Below are 12,465 nucleotides of genomic sequence, written 5' to 3'. Positions count from 1 at the left end.
GAGACACCCTCTGACTCTCTCTAATTGCAGAACGGCAGTGCCTAAGCCACACGACCTCTAGCCCTGGCCACAGTCTGATCTTCAGGGAGTCTGCAGTTGTCTAGGCCCGATTATGGTTGTGCATGTTCTAGAGTTCTTTAGAAATAGTTGTCCCTTCAGCTCCAGGAGCGCCACTTACAGCAAGCAGTCAGTCTCCCATGATTGGTCCACAAAGCAGGCGTACATGAACACATTCCCAGGGCCGTCGCTTCAGAGGCTGGGGTATAGGGTGGTACACCCCCTAATAAATGTAGTTGGGTATGGGTGCTTTCAGTCGGGTATGGTGAGGAATCTGTCAGATTTCACCAGGAATTTTTACATTCACACAGACAAAAACGCACATGCATGCTCTCTCCCTCTGTTTTGAAATTCCTCATAAATGTTGGTTGGCTTACAAAATATTGTGTTTTCTCTCACTTGCTGCCCCTACCAAACCGCACTCACGTCCCTTTCCACTGCCCTTAGGCACCTCATATGCGCCCTGCTTGTCATATCATGTATTTTAACGTTATATGCAAATGAAGTTCACCCCGTTCCCCTCCACCAATGTTACTGACCAAGCTACACCCCTGCACGTTCCTTACCTCATACTGGAGCTTCTTCCAGAGGCTGACATTATCCAAATCCTGAGTTTGTTGTGTCTGTGTCCTGGTCCACGAGGCACCTGAAGAGATTAGAACAGCTCTCTCCCATAGACAAGATGACAAGACAGTAGGCATGGATGTGTTTGATAGAGCCTGTAAGTTTGTGAATGTTAGCAAATAAATATGAGCTTGATGTAGTGTGAACGCACACCTCAGCGGAAGGAAGCTTCTCTCACTAACACACTACCCAAAGCCCAGAAGTGTGTCTGCACACCTCAGTGGCAGGGAGTTTCTCTCACTAACACCCAACTCAGAGCGCCACATTCTGTCTGTACACCTCAGGGGCAGGTACCTTCTTTCACTAACAGTACTTAGAGCCCCACAGTGTGTTTCCACGCCTTAAGAGCAGAGAGCTTCTCTCACTAACTCACCACACAGAGCCTCACAGTGTATCTGCACACTTCAGGCACAATGAGCTTCTCTCACTAACACTACCCAGAGACTCAGTCCTTAATCCACTGGATTTGTGCATGTCACTAACAAACCATTACTGCACCACTCAGATTGTGTCTGTACACCTCTGGGGAAGAAAGCTTCTGTAACACTATCCAGAGTCCCAGCTCATAATGCACTGGGCCTGCAAAGGTAATTAACAAACCATTCCTGTACCACTCACAATGTGTCTGTACACCCCAAGGGCAGGAAGCTTTTCTCACTAACACTAGCCAGAGGCCCATAATGTGTCTTCACACCTCAAGGGCAGGGAGCTTCTCTCACTAACACGCTGCCCAAAGTCCCACGGTGTGTACACACCTCAGAGGCAGGGAACTTCTCTCACTAACACACTACCCAGAGCCCCAGTCCTTAATGCACTAGGTCTGCACATGTCACTGAAGAGCCATTCCTGCACCACTCACACTGTGTCTGCACAACACAGAGGCAGGAAGCATCTCTCACTAACATGCACTACCCGGAGCCCCACAGAGTATCTGCACACCTCAGGGCAGAGAGCTTTTATCTGATAGAGACTTCTAGCTGCAGATTCCTTACCTTTAGAATTTCCAGGCATCAGCTTGAAATCTGGAACTTTTGCTGAGCATGCCCTTGCGCGTGCCATCGGGTGGTGTCATTTGGATATGCGTGGCGTCGTCTGTGCCATTGGAGCATTCTGTGACATCACAGTCACTTACAAAGGCACCACCCAGGCGTGTGTACATCAGTTCTTTTCCTTCCGTGCCAGTTAAGTGCAGATCTGGAATAGAGCTACCCTACTGTCATTTTTGACAGGCCTTTTTGACCTTTTTGTCGAGTGTTTTTAGTCTGTGCGAAGGATGACTTAGAGGAAGATGGGATTCAAGCTGTGTGACGCCTGCCATCACACCATGTTGGTGAAGTATGCCCATCAGGTATGCCTTTGGTGTCTCGAGTGCGACCACAACTCGAAGTCGTGCTCAGACTACCAGGTCATAGCTCCGAAAACTTTGAGAAAGTGGCCCCTAAAGATATTGGCGGGACTGCAGTCGACATCGGCAGGCATGACTCCTCGGAGGTCACAGTCCAAGTCAAGGAGAAGGTTACAGGACTGTTCCAGGAGCCCCAAGCCCTCTTTATCCAACTCGAGGTTCTCCGGTCACTCGGGGAAGAGGCACAAGAAGAAGAAGTCGAAGCCGACTTTGACTTCGCCTCACCCGTCGACCGACAAGGCGACTCAGGAACGTCTATGTTCTAGGCACAGTTCCTCAGAATCGTTGACCGGACCGACCCTGTGCCTTCCTCCCTTCCTGGCCCCGCTCAGCTAAAGGAATTTTACCATGCCATGCGCCTTGGATTTGAGCAGGCAAGCCCTTCTGGTGTGCCTTCGGGCCCTGTGAGGTCGGCGGAGGCCGTATCAGGTTCTACGCCAGTGGCTTCATCCTCGGCTTCGATGGTGTCTCATGGATCCAATTCTGCATCAGAAACGGCACCGGCTTCACACAGTAGACCTTCATAGGCACCGCAACCAACTTCAACACTCCTGGTGCCACTGGCGCCCACCGGAGGCGCCAGCCCTATTCTCATCACTGATTATCCGGAACCGGAATGTGTCGCATGATGCTGATTTCGGTGCCGAAGGTGCTCACAGGTGCCAAATAATTGTCTGAATATTTGCTCAATCAGCCAGGCACTGGTGACGAATGGGAGGGGTATTTGGACCCTCTAGAAACCCATATGGAGCCTTTTGACTGGCATGAGGAACTAGGGGAGTCCAGTGGACTGGATACCTCTCCAGATACTGGCTTGCTCTCCCCTCCTACTGTGGCTACAGAGGAGGGTGCATCATATGCAATAGTGGTGCATTGGGCAGCTGAGGTCCTTGACTTCAAACTGCCCTCGGTGCAGGTCAATACAAACTTCCTGTCAGAGGTGCTCCAGCCAGAGGCATCCACATCAGATGCAGTGTTGCCTTTTAATGAAGCCCTCACTGATGTCCTGCTGGGGACGTGATCCAAACCCAGCACATGTGCTCCTGTAAATAGGACAATTATTTCCTCACCCAACACCCCACTCCGGAGAGCTTGGTAGTCCAACCATCCACTTCCCAGGGCACCTTCCCTTCTGCACCTCTGGATAGGGAATCTAAGAGGCTGGACCAGCTTTCAAAGAAAATGTTTTCTTCCAGGAGCCTAACATTGAGGTCGGTAAACACCTCATGCTTATTGGGACGTTTTCCCCACACATTATGGGATACAGTGGCGCAGGTGCCGCCTCATGTCCCTAAGTACATGCGAGCCATTCTCTCTCAAGCAGTTAATGACGGGAGAGGTGCAGTAAAGTTTGCCATAAAGTGTGGTTTGGACACCACTGACTCGCTGGGTAGCACAATTTCATCGGCAGTGGGCCTTTAATGCCATGCCTGGCTGTGTACATCTGGCTTTTTGGGGGGGTGTCCAGGCAAACCTTATGGACATGTCCTTCGATGGGTCCCGCAAATTTGTCTGGAAGGCAGGAGCGCTTTACGGACTCTCGGGCTACGGCTAAGTCCTTATGCCTCTCGGCTGCCCCTCTCCCACAGTCTGCCTTTCGTCCCTTCCATGGCTACGGGAGGGGCACGGTGCCACTGTCCTAGCCAGAAGTCTTCCTCCACCCAGCCCCCTGCCTCTTCAGCACCTAAGCCCTTCTGGTGTGATTCTGCAAGACCATGTAAATCCATTTGGAGGGAGGATTCAATTTCATCTCCTTCACTGGAGGCCCATAGCATCGGACAAATGGGTCTTGCAGATTATACAGAAAGGCGATTCCCTCCCCTTCCTGCCTTTCCTCCCACAATGCCTCCCTTGAAAGAACAGCTGATTGAGGATCACTTGGTTTTGCTCTGCGAGGAAGTTGCGGCTCGCTTTGCCAAGGGAGCCATAGAAAGGGTTCCGATATCAGAAGTAGGCAGTGGTTGTTATTCCTGCTACTTTCTGGTACCCAAAGAGAACAAGGGTCTTCACCCTATTCTGGTTTTACGGGACACCAATCTCTTCCTCAAAAAGGAGAAATTCAAAACGTTTACTGTAGCTCATGTCTTGTCTGCCTTACACCAAGGAGACTGGTAGCGTTGGACTTGCAGGATCTGTATTTCCATATCCCCATCCTGCCTGCCCACAGACGTTACTTGCGGATCAAGATGAGCCACAAGCACGTTCAGTTTGCTGTGCTCTCCTTCGGCCTTACCAGTGCCTCTTGGGTGTTCACCAAGGTGATGGCGGTTGTCAGAGCCCAACTGCGCATATTAGGGGTTTCAGTTTTTCCCTACCTCGTCAACTGTCTGTTAAAGGTTCCTTCACCCCAGGTTGTCATCACCTACCTTCAGACTGTGGCGAACCTCCTGCAATCACTGGGATTCACTTTAAATGTGCCAAAGTCACACTTGACTCCCTCTCAGATGCTCCTTTTCATCGGAGCTGTTCTGGACACAGTGCAGGGAGTACAGGATATTCAGGTTATGATTCCAATGTTTCTGCCTCAATCCTGGATTTCGGTGAGACAGACTCTGAGGCTGCTGGGCCTCATGGCCTCCTGGATCCTCTTAGTAAAACATGCCAGATGGCATGTGAGGGCTCTGCAGTGGGACCTGCAGTTCCAGTGGGCGCAGCATCAGGGAAATCTCTCCAACATGGTTCAGATCTCGGAGAGTACTGCAAAAGATCTGCAGTGGTGGTTAAAGAACCACGATTGGGTCAGAGGCAGACTTCTCACCCTTCCTGCGGAATCCGGACTCCATATAAACTTACTGGAGCTGTGGGCGTTCCAGCTAGCACTGAAGGCATTTCTTTCTGTTGTCAAAGGGAAGTTAGTGCAAGTGTTCACGGACAATACCACCGCAATGTGGTACTGCAACAAACAGGTTGGTGTGAGGTCGTGGACCCTTTGTCAAGAGGCCTAGCGCCTCTGGACATGGCTGGAACTGCAGGGCATAACTCTGGTGGTTCAACACTTGGCAGGTTCTCTGAACGCCAGGGCAGACAAACTCAGCCATCGATGCCTAGTGGATTATGAGTGGCATCTCCATCCGGATGTGGCACAAGGACTCTTTCAGCAGTGGGAAGAGCCTTGGTTAAATTTGTTTGCTTCCAGTGAGAACATGCAATGTCAGCAGTATGGTGTGTTGAAGTTTCTAAGGCGGCACTTGCTCGGTGATGCTTTTCATTGTGAGTGGAGCTCAGGTCTCCTGTATGCCTTTCCGCCCATACCGCTTCTGCCCAGAGTTCTCAAGAAGATCAGGAATGACTGGGTCCAAGTAATCCTGGTGGCTCGGGACTGGGCATGGAGAGTCTGGTATCCCGAGCTTCTGAAAATGAGCATCGATCCTTTAGTCAGGCTGCCCCTTTAGGAGCATCTTCTGTCGCAGCAGTAGGGGAAGGTTCTCCACCTGAACCTGTCAACTCTGCACATTCATGCCTGGAGATTGAGTGGAGGCAGTTGACAGCCTTCGACCTTCCTCCAGAATTTTGTTAAGTTAATGTGGTAGCCAAGCGTCCCTCCATCAGGATGGTATACACCTGTCATTAGAAACACTTTGTATTTTATTGTACAGAAAGATCTATTTATCCTGTTTCTGCTTCCCTCTCTGATATCCTTCTCTTTATTTTGTCCCTTGCCCAGCAGGGCTCTGCATTAGGCACACTCAAGGTATATCTTTCTGCCTTATCGGCTTTTCTCCGGCTGCCCGATCAGCCTTCTTTATTCAAATCTCCTATTGTAAATAGATTCCTTAAATTGCTTGTACATATGTTTCCTCCTACACCCTTTATCATACCTCATTGGGACTTAACTCTGGTTCTCACTTTTCTAATGTGTGCTCCCTTTGGGCCTTTGCATATTTGCCCCTTCGGCTGCTCACCATCAAGTCAGCCTTCTTAGTGGCAATAACATCTTCCAGGAGGGTGAGTGAGATGAAGGCTGTCTCATTAAAACCTCTGTATCTCACCATGTTTTCGGACAAAGTAGTGCTTCCCACTTGTGCCTCTTTTCTCCCTAAGGTGGTGACCCCATTTTACCTGGGTCAAAACATCACCCTGCCCACCTTCTTTTTTTCTCCTCCGCATACCTCTAAGAAAGAGGCGCAACTCCATCAACTGTACCCAAAAAGAGCGATGTTGTTCTACCTTGACCGCACAAAAGAGTTCTGGGTGGATGACCTACTCTTTGTTGGGTATGTGGGAGTAAAGAAAGATCGGGCAGTGCAGAAACAAACCATTTTGTGCCGGGTCATTCTCTGCATAAAAATTTGCTACACTCTTGCCAAAAAGCAGCCTTCTGAGGGCTTGAGAGCTCATTCCACCAGGGGCAAAGCTGCTACCAATCTGTAAGCAAGAGATGTACCAGTCCTAGACATCTGTCAAGCTGCAACGTGGGCGTCTCGGCACACGTTTGTCAAACACTACTACCTGGACAGTCAGGTCCGCGGAGACGGGCACTTTGCCCGTTCGGTCCTGCAGGAGTTTTTAGTTTGAGGTGAATTTGTCCGCAGCCCACCACCAGGAGGTTATGGCTTGGGTATCTATTCTAAATGTAAGGAATCTGCATCTAGAACTTCTTATCAGATGAACAAGTTACTTACCTTTGGTAGCGCATTATCTGGTAGAGACTGTATCTAGCTGCAGATTCCTTACACCCACCCATGCCTCTCTGCTCTGTGGACTCATTTACTAGGGTTAAGGATTGTCCTTTTCAGAGTGCTAGTTTTTCGCACAGACAAACTGTCAGTTTTTTCCATGGCTCTGCGCTTTAGGCGTGGAAGTTTGTGGTAAAGTACTGACATACGTGTGCCTGGGTGGTGACTTTATAGGTGACCTTGACGTCATAGATGACTCCAATGACACCATTTGGATCCGAATGACGCCACCCGACGGCGCACACAGGGGTATTGCTCAGCAAAAGTTCCAGATTCCAAGCTGACGGCTGGAAATTCTAAAGGTAAGGAATCTGCAGCTAGATATAGCTTCTACCAGACAACGCATTACCAAAGGTAAATCATTTTTTCATGACTAACACTACTCAGAACCCCAGGCCTTAATGCACAGTGTCTGCACATGTCACTAAGTAACTATTCCTGCAAGGTGCGTAGCTTCTTGGGGCGGGGGGTCGTTTCACCCCCCTTACAAATGTGTTTTGTGATAAATAGTTGGGTGCAGGTGGGGGGGGGCATTCCACCCCCCTTACAAATGTATTTTGTATTAAATAGTTGGGTGCAGGTGCTTTCAGTCGGGTATGGTGAGGTGTATGTCGGATTTCACCAGGACAAAAACACACACACACTCTCTCCCTCTCTCTGTTTGGAAAGACTAAAAAAAAGTTGGATATTTTGCAAAATAATGCACTTTCTCTCACTTAGTACACCCACCAATAAACATTCTTCTCTCTTTCCACTACCTCTTAAGCCCCTCTTGTGTGCCTTGCTTGTCGTATAATGTATTTTTAACACCCTGTGCCAGCATGATTGTCAGTAAATCTGAAGCTAACACTCCCCCCAATCATACTGAGCAAGCTACACCCCTGATTCCTGCAACAGTCACAATATTCCTGTTCACCATAGCAGCAGGACGCTTTTCTCACTAGCACACTACCCTGAGCCCCACAGTGTGTCTCCACACCTCAGCGGCAGAGAGCTGCTCTCACTAACACACTCCAGAGCCCCAATGTGTGTCTACATACCTCAAGGGCAGGAAGCTTCTCTCAATAATACACTACTCAGAGCCCCACAATGTGCCAGTACACTTCAGGAACTGGGAGCTTCTCAGTTCCCAGATCCACACTAACACTACCCGGATCCACACAGTGGGTCTGCACACCTAAGAGCAAGGAGCTTCTATCACTAACACTATCCAGAGTCTCAGCCCTTAATGCACAGGGCCTGCACATGTCACTAAGAAACCATTCCTTCCACAGTCACAATGTGCCTGCTCAGCACAACAGCAGGACACTTCTCTCGCTAACACTACCCAGGCCTTGATGCACTGGGTCGGCACTTGTCGTTGACATACTATTCCTGCAGTGCTCATATTTTGTCTGTACACCTCAGGGGCAGGAAGCTTCTCTCACTAACATGACCCGGAAACTCATGGTGTGTTTGCACACCTCAAGGGAAGGGAGCTTCTCTCTCTAACTCACTGCGCAGAGCATCACAATGTGTCTGCACACCTCTTGCACAGGGAGCTTCTCACACTTACACTACCCCGAGACTAAGGCCCATATTTATACTTTTTTAGCACCGCATTTGCGTCGTTTTGTGACTCAAAATCGGCACAAACTTACAAAATACCATTGTATTTTGTAAGTTTGCGCCGCATTTGCGTCAAAAAACTATGCAAATATGGCGCTAAAAAGTATAAATATGGGCCTAAGTCCTTAATCCACTGGGTCTGCACATGTCACTAACAAACCGTTCCTGCACCACTCAATTGGTGTCTGTACACCTCAGGGGCAGGGGGCTTTTCTCACTAAGACTGTCCAGAGCCCCAGGCCTTAATGCACCCGGTGTGCGCATGCTACCAACAAACCATTCCTACTCCTCAGCAGCAGGGAGCTTCTCTCGCGCTACAAAACACCCCAGGAGCTGGAGCTTATGCAACAAGAGCTACTTTTTCTAACTGTCTTAGGAAAGTGCCTTACTTATGTTCCTGTGCGGCTTCTTGCAGTGTCACTGAAGCACAAGCTGGCCAGCGAGACCCAAGAGCTGAGGAAGTTGAAGGACAAAGTTCAGCAGCTGCAGAACGAACTTATCAGGGTAAGTTAAGTGTGAATACGAAAGCTGGAGTTCAGAAAGTGAATGAGCAACACAATGCATTTAAATGTTGTGTTTATCTTGTCACATCAACTGTGACATCAAAAACATTGGTCAAATGTCAAGCTCTGTCTTCTGAAAAATTTATGCTTATTGGAAGCTGATGTATACTTTAGTGTCTGACAGGAAAATGAAAGGATTTTGTCAAAGTGACCTAGGTGACAATTTTGCTTGGGTACAGGAAGTGAAAGGAAAGGCTTTGGGCTGTCAGTTTAGAATTTTGTAACACACAACAACATAAATACCTGTAAATGGACTATCACATATTACAAACTATCAGTAATTAGGAAAGAAGAAGTGAAGTACTTTTTTGTAATTCTGGTGTGATGGAAGCAAAGCTTTTGATAGGATCAAAATAAATCAAGGCACTTGACTTGGTGATGTGCAAATGATGAATATTCATTGAAAACGGATTTCCACACATTATTGTTTGTGTAATGTGTAGTTACACCTTAAACTGCATATCTATGCAAATGTAATGACCATTTCAACTAAAAATGCGCTTTATGTAAATAATCATGAGCAACCACACCAGTGCTCCAAAATGCACCACCCGCTACATACCACACCCATACCACTCTCCTGCTGAGTGGGCGTAGCACCTTTGCTAAACTTTTTTTTGTGTTACCCTTGGATTTTTCACAATCCCTATGATTTCAGTGATATAACATTGATGGCAGCACCTACGCTCTGAAAATCCAAGTGTGACAAAAAGGCTGAGGGACTGGCTGTTCGAAAATCTGTCTAGAAATAATTATTTATCCGGTTGACGTGGCATTATTTTTGTAATGTTAACTTTTGTAAATAGAGCTTCTTGGAGCAGTGGTCATCTTATAAGGGGGAGAAGGCTGTGGCTTCACACCTCCTCCCGTAAATCAAATACCTCCCAAAATAGTGCAACGGATGTGTGTTTTTATTGCAAAACCACCCCTCTACCATGCTGCACATTTCCACAGAAACAGCACAAAATCCCCATTACTCTTCTGAAATACGCTGGAAGTGCCCTGAAAATGTAATAGGAAATAGTGATCCTCGAGTCATAACTATAATTGGCCTTAAGAAGGTTCATTAATTATGAAAGAGAGACGGGATGATGATAGTTGAAGTCGATAGTCTACAATATTAGTCTTTATGCAATATATATTAAGACCAAAATTGACTACTAAAATTATATGTATATTTATTGAAATGTGTTCCGAAATGCATGAAACTGACCACTGACGTTGTACAGGTATAATTAATGTATTTATATATTAATAGTGGGTCTTTCATTTGAGACGTGGCGTGTGTGCTTGTGTTTGTGTGTAATTATAATAAATTGTGATTATTTGCCATCCATTCGCATATATATATATATATATATATATATATATATATATATATATATATATATATATATATATATATAATCCTTGTAGAATAGGTTTTTGGAATGATTGAAATATCTCATAATGTCACAATAAACAGTAGTTATGCATGTCTAATGCTTTGAAGTTATCTATTAGTTGAATGTAATTATTGTGCACTATATATTCTTGAAATATTACGATGCCTTAGGGCCTTAAAATAACCACTTACTACTCATATTGGATCTTTCAGGTTTCATTCCCCTGTATATTCTGAAGGCACACAACCTACGATCAGTTTGATCAGTATGTCTGGTAGACAGTTTCTCCTTTTTCTTTAACACTCTGTTTTAAAGCCAACTAACACTGAATTTATTTAGCACATTTATTCAGTGCAAACTAGGCCAACGGCACTGGAACATTTAACAAAAATAAAGCCAGATGCACAAGACAAAACACACAGACCCAAAAACATTTCTGTGAAGAAACAGAGACAATGAGATAGGTGGTCCCATAGCAGTCAGTACCAAAATCTACAATAAGAGGTTTGGCTCGAGGAACAATCTATGAAGTAATGCCATCTGCAGCAAGCACAAGGATTTAAGAGTAAACAGGAAAGTGACAGTCAACACAAACTAACTAACTCAGGCTTAGCTGAAAGTAAAATAAGGTGCTGGTACTTAGTCAAAATCACCAATTACCAACAGCTGATCTCTCTCAGGAGCTTGCTGGGAACCTCTCCACATATCAGACGTGGTTTAAATACTTGCTGCACTGAAGTGAAGTAATGTCTTGGCTCTTACTCTTTCTGACAAAAGCTGCTTTTCCAAAAAGTAGCTGAACCATCAAAATGTTTTTCTTCTGGCTCAGCTTTGAATTTGATCTTTGAGAGGTAAGTCCTATATTTTTTGTTTATCTTGACTTGTATGACGTCTTAGGTCCCATTACGATATGCCTGGTAATTAAAAGTGGTTCAGGCACCGCAGCGGAGTTAACTCCTCCATCCGGTGTACATCCCAGTTACTGGGGGATCACAAGTTTTCATCCCAGGAATCAGAGAAAAAATAAAGCCCCTGAAAATACAAAGTCCAATTCCACGTTTCTTCGCTTCCAGATAGTTTCCATGCACATATTCTTCCTGCTACCAGCAGGAAGGAAATAAGCATGGAACACACATTTGGTTTTGCAGGGTGTATTCCCACAGCCCGTGAAACCTGGAATTGGGTGAGGCCATACCCTCCATCGGAAATATGGCCCCACCCGACTTGTAATGGGGTCCGCTCTGCCCGGCTTGTAATGGGGTCCTTAACCTGAACTATGAAGGTTCTAAACATATTCCATTCTCTGTTAAGTCATTATCCTGCTTATTCGATGCTCTTGCAATGAATGTACAGTGCTGCAGAATGCCTTAGCACTGTAACATCCCCCAACAAATTCCCTGGTGCATAGACCTTCTAACTGAAGGAATAATACTCAAGATCCACAGTCTATTCCACTCTTACCTTAACAGCAGAAAACGTTTGTCTCTTGTGCGTTGCATGCCATCTTTATTTTGTTACGTATAGACTTGGACTGGGAGCAACCCCAGATTGGTTGTTGACTGTGATGGACAGTAATGTGTCCCCAAGCGATCATCACTGTCAGATTATGTCAGCATTCCTTCCATCACTATGTTGGACACTGCAGAACATGGCCAGACATGGGTCCTGTGCTCACTGTCCCACAGGATTTAAGCTATACATCACTGAGGAGGCCGAAGTAGGTGGCTGTGACTGGTCTGGGGTTGCTTGGCAAGAAGCACACAGGCTTGTGAAATTGACCCATACAATCATTTAACAGCATCTTTCCCGGAAATTTTCTTCCTAGCTCTTCACATCAACGCGGACGTCACAATTGCACGGCTCCGCACGCGACTCGGTCTGATGTCATTGTGGCAATAAAATGTCCTCGCCGGCATGCTGACGTCAGTTCCCTTTTTTCCACGCCTTCAACGCTAACAGTTTTTTTCCTGGCTCTTGAACAGTTACTGTTTCGAAGTAGTTGTTGAGTTATAATGTCTCCACTGAAAAAATCAGGCTTTAAGCCTTGTCATGAGTGCGGGGGTCGCATGTCGGTTATAGATCCTCATGAGGACTGCTTTTGGTGCCTAAGCTCGGACCATGACATGGAGGGGTGCGTGTCCTGCCAG

General features: G+C 46.6%; 1 protein-coding gene across 3 annotated transcripts in view; it reads left to right on the top strand.

The window, feature by feature from the left end:
- CCDC33 (coiled-coil domain containing 33) overlaps window positions 1–12,465 on the top strand; it is an 808,167-nt gene that overhangs the window by 727,453 nt on the left and 68,249 nt on the right. For all 3 annotated transcript variants that reach the window (XM_069222214.1, XM_069222216.1, XM_069222217.1), the window contains exon 17: window positions 8,786–8,874. In XM_069222214.1, the coding sequence (XP_069078315.1) occupies window positions 8,786–8,874 (89 nt within the window). The remainder of the gene's footprint in view (window positions 1–8,785; window positions 8,875–12,465) is intronic.

Source organism: Pleurodeles waltl, chromosome 3_1 (assembly GCF_031143425.1).
Source record: "Pleurodeles waltl isolate 20211129_DDA chromosome 3_1, aPleWal1.hap1.20221129, whole genome shotgun sequence".
NCBI lineage: Eukaryota > Metazoa > Chordata > Amphibia > Caudata > Salamandridae > Pleurodeles > Pleurodeles waltl.
This window is presented reverse-complemented; position numbering and strand designations above follow the sequence as displayed.